The following is a 22,547-nucleotide window of genomic DNA, read 5'->3' as shown; positions in this document are numbered from 1 at the left end:
AAGTGCCATCCTATGGAAAGGTCTAATGATGGAGCATCTCCTTGGAATGGTAAAGATTTTCTTCCATGAACAAAATAGTAACATACGCAACTGTTCCTTCTTTAGGACAGTAATAAACAGAAAAATTATAAACAAGAACATGAGCAAACTGTATGCTGGTGAGAACCTGCTGCTTTTCCTGTCATGCCCTATTTTCTACTCCGTTTGTTCCTTGCCTCTTTTTCATTTACCCCTACATGCCTCCTTGCCCATTCAGCTGTCTTGCTGCTCTTAATTCTCCAAAACCATTGTTGCCCTCTCAAAGATACTCCCTGAACTCCCACTTCTCATTAGCTATTGATTTCTCCCTCCCCATATGGCTGCAGATTTTTTTCCCTCAAGGATGCATGTGTGTGGGGAGGGGGTACCTTCTGTGCCATTCTGTTAGTTTCTTTCATAAGTTGTGAAAGTTCCTATCGTTTTCCCTAAAATTGGAAACAACCTTACCTTATGCAGCTCTTACTGATCCATGTATCGCTGCTAAATCATGGCATAAATATTTTAGCAAAACTACTAGCTAGTTGATTGCAGTCCATGCTCTCAGTTTATATAAACCCAGATCAAACTGGACTCCTTAAGGATAAACAAATGTCAGATGCTATTCATGAGTTCTTGGAATAATCCATAATTCCTGATCAAAACAAGATCCCCCATTTGTTTTTTTTATCACTTGACAGAGAGAGAGCGAGCTTTTGAAACGGAAAGTTACACTCTATTCTAAGCCCTGTCCTGTATGGAAGATGACCCCCAGTTCCTTAAATGGATGAATGTTCTTTACACAAGCCCAAAAGGAGCTGTGTGAGTTAACAGGACTAAATTTCCCCTGTTTGAATTACACAGAGGGCCTAGGCAGGGATGTCCATTGTGTTCTTTACTTTTTGCACTAGCCAAAGAGCTGTTTAGACAGGAGATAGATTATTGTTCCTATCACAGGAATAGAATTTGAAGGAACACATCAGAAAATAGCTTTAGCTGATGATATGAAATTATTTTTACCTAACCCAAACATTTCCCTAAAAGTACTATTTAAAGAAATCCATGACTTTGGGAAAGTGTCTAGACTGAAAGAACATTGTCACATCTGAAATGCTAGCTATCTATTTATTTACCAGAATCTGAAGTTCTTCCAGAAAATATTTGGGTACAAATGGGCAACAAATTCTATAAAATACCTGGGAATTCAAATGTCAAACAACCTAGTGCACTATGATTTAAATATCAAACCATTATTTCTGCAAATAAAAAAGATCTGCAGTGCTGAGGGAAGTATGTAGTTTCTTGTTTGGAAAAAATAAACTCAATCAAAATGAATATTTTGCCAAAGATTTCTTTCTTGTTTCAAGATTACAGAAATATAAAGAATGTTAGTATTTATATGGAATAAGAAAAGACCAAGAGTGAGTGCAGATACTTTGCACAAATTCATTGAACAGAGTGGCCTAGCTGTTCCAAATACTCTCTGATGTCAAGCCAGCCATCTCAAAGCAGTAGTGGGTTGGGGATGCTCAAACTCAGCCAGACATAGGATCTTTATGGAACAAGAAAATTGAAGAAGTATAAATATTGCTAGACTACCACAGATGATGATGACAATAATAAATAATCTCTCTCCATTCAGAAATAGCAGTGGCTATTCTATGGGTTTTGGATAGAACTAAAAATAATTTTTTTCCCTCACCAATGACACCCTTTGCAAATATCCAGATCTTGAACCAGAGGGTTTTAAAGAATGGGGGAGTCATCGACTACATATGGTTGGCCAGCTATTCAGCAAAGAAACTTTTCTAATTTATTTAGAGATCAAAACTAACTTTAACCAACCTACTCTCCCATGGTATCACTACTTTCAAGTGTGGCATTATATGTCCCAACTTTCCAGAAAAGCTGTCCTATACAGAAAGCTAACTTGAATAGAAGTGATGGAGTCAGGCCAATTAGGAAACAGAAGAGTTGTCTGCAAAGACTGATGTAAAATTAGTTATTTTTATAACAAAAACATATATATTATATGATGGGGAAAGGACCTGGACAGACAAATTACCCCAGACGAATCAGATCTGAGCTGGAAAAGAGGGCTCTCACTTTCACTCTGTAGCATGATAAAAAAAAATTTCTTAAAATACTGTTTCAATGGTACCTCATGCCAGTCAGGTTAAAAATGTATCCCCATTCAATCTTTTTATCTATCTTGGAGAAATTGTGGTGAAAGTGATTTTATGTCCAGTCATTAGAGAGTATTGGGATGTGATTCATAATCAAATATTACAGCTTGTTGGATACTTAACCTTCCTGTGGCTTTCTGGTGGAAATGGTCACACAAAAGGGAATGAATTAATTTCTCATCTGCTAGTGGCTGCTCGGCTGTTGATAGTCTCTCATTGGAAAAATAAAAATAGTGCGTCCAACTCTAGAGGAATTGTTCAAGAAATATGGAAAAATTAATGCACAAATTATGTACCCATCAAAACCAAGGATACATAGATATTTAGATTTGTTCAATACTCAGTGTGTTCATCTGTCAAAAACAAAACCAGCACACCTGGCCAATTTTTTCAATAGACATGCCTCATTTGTTAAATTAGTGATTTCACATAATTTAATAAAATCACTAGAAAGTGTGTGGAGTAGTGTAAATATGCTCACTCTGTAATGTGGTAATACCCTGTTAAATAGAAAGATCTGATGTTTATATTACAGAATAATGTTTCTCTAAACAAAAGTATATTTATAGTTATTGCTGTTTTTCTCCAATATTTACATGGCAAGGATTTGTAAACCTGTTAAAACTTCCCAAGTAAATAATTAAATAAAAGTGGGTAGAAATTTGTAGAAGCACCATATGCTGTGAACACTTTGGTATTAGTGTAGAAAATCTGGTTATCTGTCTGAAGGAAAGCATTATTAATTGCTGGCCAGTGATCATGTATCTCTTTGTTTTAGGGGAGGTCCGTGGATTTTCCTCCTTCAAAGTTAAAGGCAGGTTATGGAGAGCAAGCATGTTATGTTCTTGATTGTTTAGCTGAAGAAGCCTTGAAACATACTGACTTTAGCTGGAAAAGGTATAGTGTACTTATAAGAATTCCTCTGTGTAACTTGTTTTCAAATGAACAAATGCTAATCGTACAGGATGACAGATCTCGTGTATATGAATGAAGCCAGAACAAATAAGTGTTAAATCTTTATTTATAGTTATACTAGGTTCAAAAGATTAGTTCAGTCAAGCTTGTAACAGTAGGACAAATTTAATTCCTAGTTCACTACCACTCAATTTGGTGGAGTTACACCAGAGCTGAATTTGGACAGTTGTGCAGTGGGTTGTTTGTTCCCCCGCCCCGCCTCTTTCATTTAACTAGATTAGATTAGCTGGGTTAGTTTAATAGTTCTTGTTTATCTTCCTATATAGTACACCTCTACGCCGATATAACACTGTCCACGGGAGCCAAAAAATCTTACCGTGTTATAGGTGAAACCGCGTTATATCGAACTTGCTTTGATCCACTGGAGTGTGCAGCCACCCCTTCCCCCCCAGCACTGCTATACTGCATTATATCATGTTATATCAGGGTAGAGGTGTATTATCTTTTGCTATCAAACACTTGGGTATTGACCTATTGATTGATGCCTTGTTATAAAGTCTCAATATCTAATTTCTGGCTTTTTCAATGGTAAGTCGAACTGTAGAGTCTAGATGCAATTAAACAATAAGCTTAATACATATTGTGATCAGAAGGAAAATTTGGGAGAAAGGTGAGTGGAGAGGAATTTCTAAGAAGTGAAATTTTGTTTAAAAAAAAAAAAAACTTCTTAGTTTGGCCCTGAAATGGTACAGAGGAAATTAATTTGATGGCTAAAGTATACTGTTTACTATTACATATCACTTAAATGTTGTCAATAAGACAAAAATGAATCTGTAGTGACTCATGCTTGAATCTTCTAAGGTTAAGTAGCAAGTGAAAATGAATCTGAACCTAATCCCTAGGTGTCTTCACAACAGAGAAATTCTACTGTTTGGCACAATAATGAATCCATGCACTGAGTTCTAAGGGTATGTCTACACTATGAAATTAGGTCAATTTTATAGAAGTTGATTTTTAGAAATCGAATTTATACAGTCGATTGCATATCTCCACACTAAGCGCATTAAATCGTTGGAGTGCGTCCTCACTACCGTGGCTAGCATCGACTTACGGAGCAGTTCACTGTGGGTAGCTATCCCACAGTTCCCACATCTCCACCACCCTTTGGAATTCTGGGTTAAGCTCCCAATACCTGAAGGGGCTAAAACATTGTTGCGAGTGGTTTTGGGTACATGTTGTCAGTCGCCCCACCCTCCGTGAAAGCAACGGGAAACAATCGTATTGTGCCTTTTTTCCTGAGTTACCCATGCAGACGCGATACCACGGCAAGCATGGAACCCGCTCAATTCACTGTCACCGCTGCTGTTGTGGGCAAATCTCCTGTGGGGGCTACTGTGATCCAAGTAGCCAATGCAATCATTGACGTTCTGTTATCAAGGGTAGTGACTCTGGGAAATGAGTGGGCCTTTTTAGATTTTAGATATATCATATTTCTGTCCTTTGTCACTGGTGAAGAAGTCTTGCAACCGTACATTCCAGTCTAGTCGGCGCTGTAACACCCCATAACACTTCTGTGGTTGACACATATAGCAGCTCCAAGGGTCTTGCTCTTTTGCCTTGGCTGCCCTACCCGGACCTCCAAGCATTCAACACAGAAGCACCTGCAGGAGCTGGCATTGCTACACAGCAGCAGCTCCTTGCCTTCACAGCAGACGGTGCAACAGGACTGCTAACTGTCGTCATCCACCGCTTCCACTGCAATTGTGCTCTCCTGCTCCCCAGCAACAAGCTTGGGGGATCCACACTGGTCCTCCTGGGTGTTGCTGGCAGCAGACGGTGCAGTAGGACTGCTCGCCATCCTTGTCGGACATGTAGCTTAGCCAGGTGTTCTGGGAAGTCTTCCCTGCCCAGCTCCTAGCAACCTCCAGGGCATGGTGTATGGCTCCATCACTTCCCCTGCAGCTCTGCTCTCCTGCTCCCCAGCGACTAGCTTGGGTTTTTAAAAGCTCACTGACGCTGTTGGTCAGACCTCAGCACAACCAACATTCCCATTGTTATTGCTGCTTGCAATGTGCTCCATAATATCTGTGAGAGTAAGGGGGAGACGTGTGTGGCGGGGTGGGAGGTTGAGGCAAATTGCCTGGCATCTAATTTTGAGCAGCAAGACGCCAGGATGATTAGAAGAGCACAGCAAGGCGCGCTGCACATCAGAGAGGCTTTGAAAACCAGTTTCATGACTGGCCAGGCTTCGGTGTGATAGTTGTGTGTGTTTCTCCTTGATGCAAACCCACCCCCTTCATTGATTTTAATTCCCTGTAAGCCAGCCACCCTCCGCCCCCTTCAAAATAGAGTAACTTGTTTTGAAACCATGAATTCTTTCTTAAAAACAAACAAACAAAAAAAAACAGATAACGGGAAAGGTAGCCCAGGTAGGGTATGAGAGGAGTGAGGGACAAGGCCACATTGCTTATTGTAGCCACACTAAAAATCAAACTGTTTGAATGACAGCCTTCTGTTGCTTGGGCCATCCTCTGGAGTGGAGTGGCTGGGTGCCCGGAGACTTCCCAACACGTTCTTGGGCATCTGGGTGAGGAGGCTGTGGAACTTGGGAAGGAGGGCAGGTGGTTATACAGTGGGGGTCTGTGCTCTTGTTGGCTTTCCTGCAGCTCCAACAGATGCTTCATCATGTCCATTTGCTCTCCCATAAGCCCTAGCATTGCGTCCTGCCTCCGCTCTTCGTGCTCACTTAATTCTTCCTGGCCTCTGCCACTGAAAGGGCACAGCTTAATGCATGGAGGCAATCAGTGCGGGATGACTGCATGAGCTTGGAAATCATGTCATCATGAGTGCGTTTTTTCGCCTTCTAATCTGCGATAACCTCAGGGATGGAGATGATAGGGGGAGGGTAGAAACATTCTGTGCTCTATGATTCTGAGGGGACTGCACGGTCACCTGTGCTTCTGAGTTCGCTACACTGACCAAACAGAAAATGAAATTCAAAAGTTCCTGGGGCTTTTCCTGTGTACCTGACAAGTGCATTGGAGTTCAAAGTGCCATCCAGAGCAGTCATAATGGAACACTCTGGGATAGCTCCCAGAGGCCAATTCTGTCGAGTTGCATCCGCACTACCCCAAATTCGACCCAGCAAAGTCAATTTTAGCGCTACTCCCCTCACCAGGAGGAGTACAGAAGTCAATTTTTAAGAGCCCTTTAGGTCGACAGAACAGGGTTGGGTGTGTGGACGCATTCATTTTTAAATTGACCTAATGCAGCTAAATTCGACCTAATCCCATAGTGTAGACCAGGCCTAAGCCTAGACTAGTCAAATGTTTTCAGGTCAAGTCTCTAATATGTTGTGTCTATGTAAATTCCTCATAACTGTGCTTCATTATAGCTGGGCATAGTCAGCATCCGTAACTCTCCTAAGAATTTTGTTTGCTTATAGTTGTTGTTCTTGAGAAGTACATTTATTGTGTGGCTTGAAAGCTGTAACATTCCATGAATGTGTATGTTGTTTCAGACCAGCATACCCAACAGAGGAGCTAGAAGAAGAAGCAATAACAGAAGATGATGCGGAATTGACACTTAATAAACTGGAGGAAGAAATTGAGGTAGGTCCATATGATTTTTTCCAGTTATACTTATCAACAGTGAGCATTTTATTTTTGTTCTAGTGTTCTTTATTTTATCATTTTGTTGTTGTCCATGCCCTCATTCCTTTTTTTTTCCCCTAGACTTTCCTGTGTTGTCAGCTCCTCTTTACTTCCCCTTGTTCTCTTTTTTTTTTTTTATTTAATTTAATTTAGAGCATAGTACTCTAGACTGTAAACTTTACAGGGCAGAGCATCTGTCTTTATCTGCATGTACAGGTATTGTAAAGCATCATAGACATTTATAGTAGAATAGAAATAAATACCTTATTTCCCTATGGGACTGAATCCAGAGATGCTTTGTTTCTGCTGAGGCAAACTCTTATTGATGTTAATTGGAGTTTTTGTTTGAGCAAGGACTTCAGGATCTGGCTTATTGCTAAAAAGTCACACAACATTTCACAAATACAGGGCCCAACCCTACAACCCTTATTTACACACATAGTCTAGAAACCTAAATGGAAATTGCAGAGCAAGATATAGTTCCTGAACGAAGCATTTCCAACCTGAGTCCAATCCAGTTCCAAAGGAAGTCTTTCCACAGACTTTAATTATTCAGAGGTTTATTTCTGTTGTAAATGGGTTCTGTGCTCATTTACTTTGGTGTTTTTTTCCGTTAATCTGTAAAATTCCTATCGCCTAACTCCTAAATATAAAGATTATTGTAGGCTGCATTGTTAGCAAAAGATTGTGATACCTGGACTTAAGACGTATTTAATTCTGCTGATGGATGGATGTTGAGTGGCTGTTTGGTTGCTAAAGGTCTTTTTCACTCAGATATTTTTATAGGACTTGAGTCTAATTTTCCATAAACCGGTGGTATGACATCATCACAGGATCTTTTCATCTGGATGAGGTCATGTCAGCATCTTCAAAAGTGGCCTCCATTCTGTGTGTTTTGATTTTCTGGGTGTCATGGATATGCAGCCTCTGTGGCATGCAAACATTGAATATTTGTTTTAATTCCTGGTTTAAGCAGTACTTTTCCTGAATATAATGCTAACTAAACATGACCTAACTCAAACATGAGTTAGCCTGGCACCTGATTTGTTGAAAGGCATTGGAGGGAGATGTGGCCGGGCTGAGTAAGCACAATTTACAAGCCAAAAGAATTAAGGGTAAAAGTAAAGAAGCCTCCCCTGTTGGGAGGGGAAGACACCTGAGGGAAGACTTGTGTTCCTGAGACCTAAGGCCAGGCAATCTAGGGAAAGGAAGTCAAGACATTGACTAATGTGCTATGTAAAGTTTTTGACCAGTCTCCCTGCTCCCGACAAGGTCCAACTAGTGAGAACTGTGTTAGTAACATCATCTGGCTCTTTGACTGCAGTCCCAGCTCCTATGGCAGAAGAGTCTAGAGAACTGCAAGAGTTGAAGAGTTTGCAAACCCCCGTTATCTTACGTATCACATTTTTCCTTTTTTCTTTTGTTTTTGTTAGCTGGGAAAGTGTGGTTATATAGGTGCATGTGTGTATGAGTAGCCAGAAAATCTACACAGGGAAGGCACAAGAAAGTAAGTTTCTCAGATTTTAAACAATCCTAAACTTAGCCTCGTAGGTATTCAGTAAAAGTGTGTTCTGCATCTGAGAAACCTAAGAAACTTAAGCTGTCAGCTGTAAACTGTAACTGTCAAGAATTGTCAAACTTCCACTCACTAGAGTATTTTGTTGAGGCTGTGTGATCTGTGTTGGGGAGAGGAAAACCACACAGGAGGAATCTTATATTTGACTTTGAGGTTGTGGTTTAGAAGACTTTAATAAATAATTTGGTTTCTGTTATAAAATATTCAGTCAGCTCTACATTTTGATTTTATTGCCAATGGTAAAACTCTTTAGTTGGGGTTTTTAACCAATGGAAAACTACCTCCTTAGATTCCTTTTTGGAATTATAAGGAATATTTATTGTATTAATGTAATGATTTAATTCCAATCCAATATACTTTAACTTTTTTGATTTAGTTTAGTAGTAGTGTCAATAGCTTTGTTTTAGTGATATACTTTCTTAATTTCATGTGTAATAGTTTTAATAAAATTTATAAAACTGGTACTGAATCATATTTCTTTTAATAAGTAACAAGAGTGAAGACTCCTTCGGGAATATTAGCTGATAGATCCTAAAGCCCCAATTTAGCCTTTGGTTCTCACAACTATTATTATTTGTGTTATGGTAGTGCTCAGTCACAGACCAGACCCTCACAGTGTTACATGCTGTACAAATACATGTCAAAAAAACATTCCTGCCTGGCAGAGCTTAAAGGTAACTGAATTGTGCCCAAGGGCCAAATTTTGCACTGGTGTGAAGTGTAGATTTAGTCATTTACACCAATACTAATCTGATCCTTGGAGTAGATCTGCCTTGTGTGTGTTTAATGTAATATACTATGTCACTTGTGCTGTCTGGAATGTAACTTCCATTTGACAAATGAATTAAGGCTGTGGTTTTTCAAGAGTCTTGGGAACTGGACACCTAGCTCCCTTATTTTCCCTTTAAAATCCCATCTTAAATCTAACTTCTATAAAAGAAACATGCTACCCAAAGATGCTGCATGTCCTCATGAATTTCAATAAACACAGCTGTACTTTCCAAAACTACGTGTTGTTTTACAAAAACTTGAAAAATATTATTTGTTCTGCTTTAGTTCAGGAAAAGCTGAGATTTTTGAAGGAAAATAAAACAGTATTTACTAATGAAATGTGCTGCAACTTTTCTTTTAAGGAAGAAGAGACAGACAATGAAGAGAACTTTATTGATCTGAATGTTCTAAAGGCACAAACCTATAGATCAGTAAGTTATTACCTATTAGCACCCTGATAAAATATGGCAGATCTTTACAGCTTAAACCATAACTTACTTACATTGGTGTTACAATTTGTTATGAATAAAGGCTATCACTTGATTTTTGTCAATATTAATATAGTCTAAATATCAAAAACATACTAACTATAGAGGACCAGCTTATTTTAAAAGACTTAAATACATCAAATTTCTAAACTTCAGAATCTCTCAGAGTTATACGAATCTTGAAGAATCAACTTCCAAGAACTTAAAGAGCACCTTGTTTCTATGTACATATCTTTTTTTAATTGGATCCAAAATAGTTTCATGTCTGTTATCTTACTGGTAATGCTTTATTCATTCATTTTAATTGTAATAAAATCAGATAAGATACTTTAAATCCTAATACTTAAAGGTACAAAGAAACAGCAATAAATCATGAAATAATATAAATCAAATGGTTGTAAATTTTCCTAAGCATGAATATTTCTCCTTGTTCTGAATGTCTTAAGCCATTGTAACTTGATCACCTAGCAATTGTTTTCTTTTGAAATTTAGAAACCTTGAAATGTTTGTTTAGGATATGAATGAATCTACAAAACAAGAAGAAATTTTAGAGTCCACAACAGATGCAGCAGAGTGGAACCTGGAAGTAGAACGTGTTCTGCCACAACTGAAAGTTACAATCAGAACTGACAATAAGGTGTGTAGGAACATGTGTATGCTCTGGTATAAATGGAATAAGCAGTTTACGGTGAATATCTGCCATTTTTATATATCCCAGTCTTTAAATAACACTGAATAATTTCCAGTGAGATGTTCCAAAACTACCTGTAACTTGCTGTCCCCTGAAAGAGATCTGAGAGAGAATTATTTATTTTAACGTTTTTCTAATATTTTACAGTAATTTCTACTGTACTAATATCAGAGCATTTCAGTCATTTGCTAATGTGTAATTGAATTCCAGTGGAAACTTTTTAAAACATGGAAAACACTTTTCAGGTCGAACCTTTAATTTGGCTTCAAATAAAAGTTTTTTTTATTGGGACAGTTACAGAAATACAGCAAACACATGGGTTACTGTTGGATGGTACTTTTTGTGTCAGCCACATGAGAGGCGTAGATTCTAGTTCTAGCACAGCTACAAACTTTTCTAAGTTTGAGCCACCTCCATCTGGTCCTCAGCCCATTTATTAAACAGCCAAGGGGAGCATGGTATGTGTCTCTTACTGTAGAGGAATGAAGCTTTGCTAAATGTGAGCTGTGAAGCATAGAATTTTGTTAAAGCCAATCAGTGCAAGAATCTAGACTACAATGCATGATCTGCTGGTTCCCAACCCAGAGCCCTATCTCCCATGTTAAACACAAGAGGAAGAGGATTCATTGTCCTAGTCTCTATGCTTTAGTGCTCTGAGAGCTTCCCTAACTGGAGGCAGGTTTCTTTCCACTCTGGCCTCTCCCACTCAGTATAAAGAAGATCATTACACTTCATACTCTCTGCAGGTTCTTAATTATGCATACACGCTCAGAACCAATGGAAGATTGGTAGATTATTAACAGAGTGTGTTATGAAATAAATAGTACAGTAACTCCTCACTTAACGTCATCTCAGTTAACATTGTTACGTTGCTGATCTATTAGGGAACAAGCTCGTTTAAAGTTGCACAATGCTTCCTTATAACGTCTTGGCAGTTGTCTGCTTTGTCCACTGTTTGCAGGATTCTCTGGAAGAGCAGCCCCTCCTTGGGATTAGAACCAGAGGGGGCCAGCAGCCCCTCCCCCATCAGCTCCCCTAAATTCCCTGTAAGGTATATGGCTTGGCAGCTGCCTGACAGCAGTTCAGGTGGCCCTCCCCTCACTGCCGTCCTGCTCCTGCCCCTGCCCTCTGCCTTGGAGCTTTTTCTCCCGGGAGCTTCCTGCTTGCTAGGGGAGGAGGGAAGAAAGGTTCTGATCTCAGGATGTCCCCCTGCTCCTGCCCCTTCCCCCCCACCACTCCCTCTTCACAAAGCAGAGGAGGGGGACAGAGCTCAGGGACAGAAGGGAGGGAACTTGCTGAAAGCTGTTGCTTCCTGTATGAACTGGCTAATCTGCTTAAAAGGGCAATGTACTTGAACTGGGGTCAGCGTCCTTAAAGGGGCAATGCACTTCTCTCTCTCTCTCTTTCATGCATGCAGCCCCAGCACTTTGGAAAGTCGACACCTGTGCAGCTATGCGTATGCTGTTAGGAGGAGAGAGCGGTGTGCTCCAGCTGGATAGCGTGGCCTCATCATGTTCAGTTTTTGCAGGGAAGTGTTTGCAGCTACTGCCCTACATCTGTTGTGTTTCCTCCCGCCTGCCTCAGTCCGTGCTGCCTTGTAGAGGGTGAGGCTACATTAACAACAGGATATTAACCCTTGAGGGCTCAGCTGAGTGCCAGTTCATGATTTAGCAGCAAGGCATTCCCTGGGAAATATTCCACCCTTTTACTCTACCACCTCAACCAAGCTTCACAATCATTCATTGCTGTATACAATATAAAACAGTTGTTTAAAACTTATACTGTATATGTATATAATGTCTTTTGTCTGGTGAAAAAAATGTCCCTGGAACATAACCCTCCCCCACCCACCCCTCTTTTACATTAATTCTTATGGGGAAATTGGATTCATTTAACATCATCGTGCATAAAGTCACATTTTTCAGGAACTTAAATACAACCTTAAGTGAGGAGTTACTGTATGCAAATCTGAAGTACTTTTTTTTTTTTTTTTTTTTTTAAACCCAATCCTGTAAATTTAACATCACAACCAATTTTCACCAGACCAAAAAAAGGACACGTGTGACCTACTGCCAAACTTTAAGCCTCTACTACCTGCCAGTGTAAATTTCATCTTTTCTTTTTGCAGCCTTTCATAGATTGTGTTGGACATGAGCAAGATTATAGGCAATAAGCCTCAGAGATTTAACAACTGCTGGAGCTGTGATCTGTGCTTCTGTCTCATGTCATATAGGCACCAATCCAGCAAAACACTGAAGCACATGTGTATTCTCATTGAAGTCAGTGCGGCTACTCATGCTTAGTGTTTTGCAGGATTGGGCCATGGTCTGGTGTGTGGATTTTAGAAAATGGAGTAATATTTTATTAGGTATTTTTGTCAAATCTATATGTAGTTTATGTACATTTGCTGTCAATTAGCAGCTGGCGGTACCTTTTTTTTCCCCCCTCCTTTCTTTTCCCTGCCCTCACAGAGAAGGGGTCAGGTAGTCTTGCATTTTCATTTCCTTCCTCTCTCTTCTCCTGATGAGTCTGGAGGTGAAATGGAAAGGGAAGATCTGACAACTTAAACATTGGCAGGTCTTTTGACATTTTAGCTATGCTCTCTTTCTCTGCCTGAGCCCTAGCAGAGCTAGTGGAGTTGTAATCAATAGTCTCAATATTTGTGCCTGGAAGGCTCCATCTCTGTGTTTTCTAGCAGAAGTACTTTAATGAAGATCAGATACACTCCAGAGAGTATAGCCTCAGACATGTTCAGTATTTGGTTTTGGACATGAATGTCACAGTGTGACATTTAGGAGTCTGATAAATTACTTCACCATAAAGCAGTTGCCTGAAGGGATGGAACATGGCAGCTGTGTAACTTAACACAGCAACAGTATTCAATGGATATGGGCAGGTAGGACAATAGCGTTGAATTCAATACAAGCCTCTTGAGCTCTTTCATGCTTATGCTGTTATCTGAATTTATAATTTAGACATTTTATTATCTTTGACGTATTTTAGGATTGGAGAATCCATGTAGATCAAATGCATCAGCACAAAGATGGAATCGAATCTGCTTTAAAAGAGACTAGGGTATGTCTTGTACATGCAGAGTACTCTACTGTTCTCTCAGCATTTTTTAACTGACTTATTTGATTAGATATATATTGTTTGATTCAGTTTTCTTGGGATTGTTTTACAGCACTATGGAGCAATGCAACAAATATGACTGAGGGCTGGTGGGATTGACAAAGGACAAATTATTGGAAAAAGTAAAGTTGTATGATTTGTCCAAGGATAAGTAATGGGGGACACAGCGGACTACAAGTATTTCGAAGAGTGTACATCCTGAAAATGGAGAGGAGTTATTAAAGACTATCCTGTGGAGGGTGGTACTTAATAATCCAGAGGGAATTTTAAAAAGGAAAATTTAGCTAAATACTGTAATCAGAATAACTTTCTGACAGTGAGACTTATTAGACTGGAATAATCTTAGGGGAAATGGTAGAAGCACTATTTCTTGAGAAATTTGAATCTGAAATTAAACACTAGAAAACATTATCATAGGTGTAGTCCTGCACTGGCCATAGGCCAAGTGTCCTAGTAATTCTTTTCCATCTCAGACTCCTGTGATTCAATATCCTTTCTGAATTAAAGGCATTTTAACAGTGTTCATACATTATATATAAAGTATAATCTTACCCACAAAATATCATGTTCTAGGGTTACCTTGACAAACTTCATAATGAAATCAGTAGGACCCTCGAAAAGGTCAACAGTCGGGAAAAGTACCTCAACAATCAGTTGGAGCATTTGGTTCAGGAATATCGTATGGCACAAGCTCAGCTGAGTGAGGTAATGCACTGACCCATTGCTGTTGCTTTTTGTAGGGCTGAGTTGTCTACAGTATAGCCCAAGGATCCAGTGCAGCCTGCAGAGTCCACATCTGCTTTCTCCCTTTGACTGTAGGTAGAAGATAAAGGCCTGGACACACAAAAGGAATTGGACGTGGTGACTCTGAGCATCACATCTGTCTTTTAGGCACTTAGAAAATTGCTGTGATAACAAAGCCCGAGTTCCTATACAATGACTGGGGGGAAAAGAGGGCATCTTAGAGTGTGACTCATAAAAGCTAATATACTAGACAGAAAGCTGCCTGAGTTGACTAATGGTAGATGCCGATGTGTGGTAAAGGCACCCAAATCCAAGTTACAGAGAAGTGCCTAATGATTCTCCTTCTTCTGGAGTTAGGCACCTGTGCCATTTTATCAAGAAGCCAGGGGAGGACTAGAACTTCCCTTATAAATTTTAGCTTAGTGGTTAGGGTACTCACCTAGGATGTGGGAGACCCCCTATTCAAGTTCCCCTCCCGCCATCTGAGGGGTGGGGAGAAGGGATTTAAACAGGGATCTGCTAGCTTTTAGGTGAGTGCCCTGACCCCTGAGCTCTGGGCTAATTTGGTGTGGGGGGCTCTCAATCTTTCAATCGATGATTAGAGTAACTGGAGCAGGGGGACTGGACCCTGGCTCTCCCACATCCCAGGTCAGTACTCTCATCACCAGGCTACAGAGTCACTCTTATGCTTATGCTGTTACTGTCATGTGTACTCTCTCTCTCTTTCTCTAGCCCAAATAATTCTTTAATTATTTGTACCCAGAGCAACAGTTTCAACAGGAGAGGCAGCCACACATCCCATAATGCAATAGTTAGGCCACTCACCTAGGGTAGAGGATGTCAGACCTGTTAAAACCCCTTCACCCTCTCAGGCAGAGATGGGACTCAAACTGAGGGTCTCCCACATTCCAGGTGAGTACCTGAACCACAGGGCTTAAAGTTATGAGGAAGCTCCTCCTCATCCCTGCCTCCCTCCAGGTCTTTTGTATGAACTTATCTGTGGGGCCGAATCCAGCACATGGATGTGGCAGAGGTGCAGTTAAACCCAGAGTGGTGACACGTTACATTTCCTCTTTCCCAAAAGAGGGTCTGGGTTCAGGACTGCTGAGTTCCATCTCAGTTCTGACAAACTCCCTGTGGTCTAGGGCAAGGCACTTGCACTCTCTGTGGTTCTGTAAACTTACTTCCCTTGCATGAGCATTGTGATCTTTAATTGCCATTTTGTTAAGGTGCTTTGAGATTCTTGAATGATAGACATATGGGCCAGATCTTGCAAACTGTTTCTCACACTCCATTGATTTCATTGGCACTGCATGCATGAATGAGGATTTCTAGAATTGGGATCTAAAAGAGCAAGTATTGTAATAAATTCTCTAAGCAATACAGTAAATCCTTACTTAAAGTTGTCCCGGTTAACATTGTTTCATTGTTATGTTGCTGATCAATTAGAGAACATGCATGTTTAAAGTTGCGCAATGCTCCCTTCTAATGTCGTTTGGCAGCCGCCTGCTTTGTCCACTGCTTGCAGGAAGAGCAGCCCATTGCAGCTAGCTGGTGGTGGACCAGGAACCCCCCCATCAGCTCCCCATTCCCCTAAGTTCCCTGTGTGCCAGCCACCCAGCAGGCTATCAGTTGCCTGCAGTTCAGCTGTCCCTCCCACCACTGGCATGTGCGGCTCCTGCCCTCTGCCTTGGAGCTGTTCCCGGGAGCCTTCCACTTGCTGTGCAAGGGTGGGGTAGGGAGGCTCCTGCCACCTGCTTATCCCATCTTCCATAGAGCAGGGGGGACACATGACAGGGCTCAGGATGGAGGGAGCTTTCTGGCAGCAGCTGCTGTCTCAGCTGGCTGATCTACTTAACAAGGCAGTGTACTTAGAGTGGGGTCAGCGTACTTAGAGGAGCAATGCACATCTCTCTCTCTCTCTCTCTCTCTCTCTCTCTCTCACACACACACACACACACACACACACACACACACACACACACACACACACACACACACACACGGTGTGTGTCTCTGTCTGCCATGTGGTCTCACCTCCCTCCATTCATACTGCCTTGTGGAGTGTGAGGCTATATTAACAACAATGAGTTAACCATTGAGGACTCAGCCAATTGCTACTTCATCATTTAGCAGTAAGGCATTCTCTGGGAAATACCGCACATTCTTCCACCCTCTGACTCCACCACCTCAACCAAGCTTCACAATCATCATTGTGGTGGACTAGTATTAAATTGTTTCTTTAAAACATACAGTGTGTGTGTATTTGTGTGTGTAATATATAGATAGATAGTCTTCTGTCTGGTGAAAAAAATTTCCCTGGAACCTAACCCCCTCTCCCATTTACATTAATTCTTGTGGGGAAATTGGATTTGCTTAACATTGTTTTGCTTAAAGTCTCATTTTTCAGGAACATAATTACAGCGTTAAGTGAGGAGTTACTGTATATATGTTTCTGTTTTGTCAATAATACAGAAAGTGTTCTCTCTTCCAGGCCAAAGAGAAATACCAACAGGGAAGTGGAGGAGTAACGGAAAGGACTAGAACTCTTTCTGAGGTAGAATATATTCTCACACAATTTGCGTTATGGTCTTAATTCTGAAAAGAGTTCCAATCTTTCATGCATTGTCTTCTAACTTCTAAAAAAGTCCTTTGTGCACAGTCATTTGACATTGGGGTTTACCATTTTATGAAATAAATTTTTTTCTTATGAAGTACTTTTTGATATCAATGTTTAGAAATTTGTTCATTTTCATGAAAGTAGTCTAGAATTGTGAGCCAAGAATTGAGAGAGAGATTCTGAAATTCTAATCCCAGCTCTGCTGCTGATTCTATCTGTGAGGTGGGTAAGCTACTTAACATTTCCCCTGTAGTTTTCCTTATCTCCAAGGAGAATAATATATAAATGTGTAAAATAAAATATAGATTTTACCTGCCTCATTAGGGCTATTGAGGATTTAATGTTTGTAAAGCGCTTTGAAGATGAGAAAATCAGAAATTTTATTATTTATATTTATTTAAAAAATTAACATGTGGTACAATGGTCAAAAAATTTTCTAATACAAAGTTTTTTGTTGAAGACCTGGTTTTGTTGAATTTTTCTGATGGAAAATGTCAATTTCAGTGACATTTTTTGGTTTATCTGAAGCAATATTTTGAAACCAAGTGTTTCGTTTCAAAATGTTGATGTGGAAAATCAAAACGTTTTGTTTCAAAATATCAATTTGTTTTGATTGCAAATGTCAATCTTTTGTTTCAGTGCTCCAAATCAAAGAATTTTATGGAAACTTCATTCCCTTACTAACTTTACTATTTAGAAAAAGTACAGGAGTAGTTGTGGCACCTTAGAGACTAACAAATTTATTTGAGCATAAGCTGTCATGGGCTGCAGCCCTCTTCATCAGCTGCATAGAATGGAACATATAGTAAGAAGGTGTGTGTGTGTATGTGTGTGTGTATATATATATATATATATATATATATATATATATATATATATGTATACATACAGAGAACATGTTCTCTGTTCTTTTTGCAGATACAGACTAACACAGGTGCTACTCTGAAACCTTTACTATTTAGGTTAAGGTTACAAAAAACCTTATCCACTAGAAGACTAAATTTCTGTTATAGCCCCATCTCATCACACTACTAGAATACACTAGAAACTATCATCACAACATTTATTAAGATTTTTTTTTTTAAATGTTAGAGACACAAGATGAATGAGGTAATACCTTCTATTGGTCCAGCTTCTCTTGGTGAAAGAGACAAGCTTTTGAGCTAAAAGCTCTGTGGAGCTTGAAAGCGTGTTTCTTTCACTAACACAAGTTGGTCCAATAAAAAATATTACCTCACCCACCTTCTCTCTCTCATAGTACTGATCTGTCTTCTGAGTGTAGTACCTCTGCAGAGTTATGCCTGTTTTTAAAATAATAATTACTTGTACAATTATATTTAACTTTGTGTTTAATACTGCTCCATCCTAAAAGCAGAAGTAATTCTAAAAACAGAACACCACATGAACTTGAAGTCTTTATAATGTTTTTGTGCTTTGGTAATTAGTGTGTAACTAATAAAGAATAATACATGACTGAGTGTGTGAATATGGGACATGATTCTAATCTCAGCTATACTAATGCATATCTGAAGTAAAGCCAGATCTATTTGGTGCTGTACAGATTTTCATTGGTATAGCTGTGATCAGAACATGTCCCGTTGGGACATACCATTACACCCTGGGTGTGTAGTGAAAATGTTTTCCTCTCTCTGAACATATTGAAATAGGGAGGTAAATGTGGCTTAGTGGTTCCAACCCATTCATTTTCATATCATGGTCAAAGTGCTTTATTAGCGAATGAGATTGCTACCTTTTCACAATCCATGCTACAGACACAATACTACAGTACATGCAGACCTTTCAATATGCAATATCAGTGCTGAAGTTTTTCTTACTCCTATACACAGACATCCCAATGAACTTTTATGTACACATCCCAGGAACTTTCATTGTCTATCTTTTTATTCTGGTACCATCCCTCTGGATTCCTTAACCAGCCTGGTTTTTGTACTAACCACGATCACCTAGCAAACCACTTTCTAGCTCAGAAAACCTGATCCTTAATCTGTTGTAATGTAGACAGAAGTGCTATTCCATCAACCATTCTCTAAGAGAATCGTGGTTCTTGTCTTCCATCTGTTACCGAAATGCATCACTTTTATTATTACTGTATGATGAGAGACCCTTCACAACAGTAACCCCAGGCCACTGCCAAAATGTTACTCATGTAGATGACTTGTATTGTTGTTCTTTTTTTCCCATTAAAAATCCAGTTTGGGATTAGTAATTTGGGGTTGAGAAATATTGTTACTCTATTTACAGTGCTGAGCACAGATTAGTCATTTTTGTAAAACTAATGTAGTTATTCAGAATTTTAATTGACATTCAAAAATAATGCACACTTAATATCAGTTTCTTCAATTTCAGATTACTGAAGTGTTAGAAAAAGTAAAGCAGGAAATGGAAGAGAAGGGAAGCAGTATGACCGATGGAGGTATGTACATGCCTTCCTCAGGAAAAAAACTCCCATTCCCTGAGAAACAAGTGCACATTCAGGCCTAGGTTACAGAAAAATAATCTGGTACATGAAAAATAAGCAAAACAAAAGCAGGAATGAGTTACTAAATACGTGAAAACATCAGGGGTAAAATTTTCAAAGGAGTGTAAGTGATTTAGGAGTCTTTCAAAAGTGATTTAGGCATTTAGGAGTCTAAATCCCATTGGGTTCCAAAATTTTGTTTTTTTGAGAATTTTACCATGAAAATCTCAGAAAATTCATGGGCTCTCTAATTTGAATAACTACATAACTAACCCCCACTGCTGGTGATGTAGGGCCTGATGCTGCAAACACTTACTGCCATTAGTTTGCTCATGGCAGTAAGCATTATGTTTGGTGGCAAGTGTTCACAGGATTGAGCCTATAGCTGGTAGAAAAATTCATTCTAGTACTTGTGATGGTTGTACTGTTTCTATTTTAAATTAATTCTAAAAGTCATATAAGCCTAAATGTTTTGCTGTCTTAAAGTCTCTTTTGGCTGATAAACCTGCTCTATTTCAAATGTAAAAGGAATTGTGACGCAGACATGGAGAGTATCAGACAGACACCCTAATAGAGTTAAACACAGGGACTGCAACATTATTTAATTACTGATGCCTAACTGTGATAAACCACCTGCAGTAGCTATCTCACCCTGGAAGCAAACTGTATACACCCTCCCCTCACCACACAGGGTTAATCACCTGGCCTCATACCACCCTTCCTGCCCAGTGACAGTGGTGATGGGTAGAACAAGCTCCAGAGCCTGGAACCTGCAGCTTGTGCTGCCCCACAACCTGTCCCCACATGCCTTGGTTCACAAAGAGTGGTGTGGAGGGGTGAAGAAGCAGTGTCTGCTTTGCAGAAGTGCCAGGTGGCGGGAGGAAGAGGACTGGGGTATGTGAAACACTGCCTTACCTGAGATCTTCCACTGCCAGCTCCTGACAGTGTCTTCATTGCTCCCTGCTCCACCGAACGCCACCTCAGGGAGAGGGGTGAGCATTATTGCTGTACAAAAAATATGAAATTGGAAAACCTATTCTCATTTTTATGCACATTATCAGATCCAACATGTCAAGAAGGCAGCAAAATTATCACCACTTATTTCTATTTTTAATATGTCTTGTGTGCTAAAAATGATGTCTCAGTAGAATCGTGTCTCCTTTTGTTCAATCTCCAGTTAGCAAAGGGAGTGAATTATTGGAAAAGTAATGCTTTTCACGTACAGGAGACTAACACATATACTATTTGTCCTTCTTTTTAAACAGCTCCTTTAGTAAAAATTAAGCAGGCCTTAACCAAACTGAAGCAGGAAACAGTTCAGATGGACATAAGGATTGGTGTAGTGGAACACACATTACTCCAGTCGAAGCTGAAGGAGAAATCAAATATGACTAGAGATATGCATGCAACTATGATTCCTGAAACTACAATAGGTGCCTATTAAAGTTGCTTGGAATGTACTTGTATTTCAGACAAAAAAAATTTTATAACTTGTTTTTTTTACAATATGCTTGTCATGCATTTTAGAGTGCTGCAGATGTGTACATAGCACTTTAGGGTCTATAAATGGAACCAGGCTGAATTTTGTGACTTAAAAGCTTTCAAACTTATTGCAAGTTTTTTATAAATACATTAATAAATTCTCATTAACTAACTTGTCTCTTCTACTGCACAGTCGTATGTTAAGTAGTATAAAAGTCTATTGACACAGCCTATAATCTTCAAGCCTTGATTACATATTCTGTGGTGAAAGAAAATTACTTGTTGAAGGCTTGAAAGGAATTTAAAATGTCTGCTATTTATTCTCATTTACATATGATTAACATTAGTATTTAATTGCTGACATTGGAATAATACAGCGCTACCCTTTCTAGAGACCTGGGTCAAATCTGATTCTGGCTGCAAGTGAAAGTAAGTTGTTTGGTCCCCTCCCAGCTCCTATTTGAATTTTATATATAGAACAAAATAACTGTCCTGTTTGGCACAATTGGAGGTGATTGACAGACTCTTCTGAGGAGGTTTTGATGAGATTAGCAGGGCTGTTTTAAGTCAAAATCTCAGTACTTTGCAAGGCAGCTGTTAGTGTCATGACTCCATCAGGACCTACATGTCCCTCACTTTGATAAGCATGTCAGCATCTTCTACTGGCAAGTGCATCTGAAAAATGCAGAAGACCTTGCTTCTATTCCCAGCTCTGCCATTGATTTGCTGTGTGAGACATTGCATTGTTCATGTAACTTCTCTATGCATCAGTAAAATTTATCTATAAGATTGTGACAACAATAGTTAAAACTCCTTACAATTGAGGTTGAGATCTGTGGGTGAAAAGTGCTTACATTTGTTTAATTCAAGAAACATATTGCTGATATTTCTGAGAGACTGAATCTGTGTGTAGTCAGCCACAATTTGGGGGAATTCTAAATTTGACGTGCCTTCCTAGAATGTTATGGGTTGAGTATTATGCCATATGTCCTTGGAAAGGTTATTTTTCTCTACATTTCTAGTAGTTTAACCTGTGACTTTGATGTCTTGATCAGATGTATATTCCTAATGCACTCGTTCCTGAAATAAGTAGTTCCCCTAGTTTATTTCTTTAAAGACATAATATTACACTGGCTACACACCCACACAGTAGAGTATAGCCAGTAGTAGCTTTTGGCTTGTGGGGGGAGAGGAGCACCTTATGCAGGGTTGTTGCTACTTCCCCCATACAGAGGGGTGGATTGTGGTAGAGCCTTGGCTCCACCCCACTTCCCCCAACATGCACGCCTGCAGGCCTAACACAGCCTCGCTGGCGCAGAGGCGGAAGTAATGTTTGTTGGGTATAGGACTAGTACAGATTACGCCTTCCCTGGAGCAATGGGGAACCAAGAACCAGACTGAGATAGTCATAGCCTGATCCTGGAGCAGCCCAGCTATATACTGCTATTACTTTGGGCTAGTGGCAAAGCCACAGTGAGCCCTAAATGAGTGTGTGGATGCATGACCCCTTCTCTTCCTTTTTACTATGATTGTTCCATGAGTACTTCTCTGTGGTTTGTGTATACCTTGTTCTGAGATGCTTTATCCTTTTTATGGATGCTCTTTCAAAAAACATAAAGGCCTATGCACATCCCCTTTGAAATTTCAGAACGCTTAAAGCACTGTTTAGCAGCTACATCTGAATTAAACACAACATTTGGTTTTATGGTGTTTTGTTTTTAAATGTGATCACCCTAATTTACCACTGCTTTCCCTGAATACATATGGGGCTGGACACTGCTCTCTGTTACACCAT

The 22,547-nt window shown here is 39.7% G+C and overlaps 1 protein-coding gene across 2 annotated transcripts in view; it reads left to right on the top strand.

Annotated features, from left to right (window-relative positions):
* The window catches only part of IFT57 (intraflagellar transport 57), a 32,744-nt gene extending 11,820 nt beyond the window's left edge, over positions 1–20,924 (top strand). Inside the window, exons 3-11 of one of the 2 annotated variants that reach the window (XM_032780259.2) lie at positions 2,980–3,098; positions 6,637–6,727; positions 9,479–9,547; positions 10,119–10,241; positions 13,299–13,370; positions 14,001–14,132; positions 16,666–16,728; positions 19,159–19,225; positions 20,536–20,924. In XM_032780259.2, the coding sequence (XP_032636150.1) occupies positions 2,980–3,098; positions 6,637–6,727; positions 9,479–9,547; positions 10,119–10,241; positions 13,299–13,370; positions 14,001–14,132; positions 16,666–16,728; positions 19,159–19,225; positions 20,536–20,714 (915 nt within the window). In that variant the 3' untranslated portion in view covers positions 20,715–20,924. The remainder of the gene's footprint in view (positions 1–2,979; positions 3,099–6,636; positions 6,728–9,478; positions 9,548–10,118; positions 10,242–13,298; positions 13,371–14,000; positions 14,133–16,665; positions 16,729–19,158; positions 19,226–20,535) is intronic. The other variant, XM_032780260.2, reaches the window with a different exon arrangement.
* The last annotated feature ends 1,623 nt before the right edge of the window (positions 20,925–22,547 follow it).

The sequence above is a fragment of the Chelonoidis abingdonii genome, chromosome 1, assembly GCF_003597395.2.
Source record: "Chelonoidis abingdonii isolate Lonesome George chromosome 1, CheloAbing_2.0, whole genome shotgun sequence".
Lineage (NCBI taxonomy): Eukaryota > Metazoa > Chordata > Testudines > Testudinidae > Chelonoidis > Chelonoidis abingdonii.
Note: the sequence above shows the minus strand (reverse complement) of the source record. Positions and strands in the feature narration are given on the sequence as shown.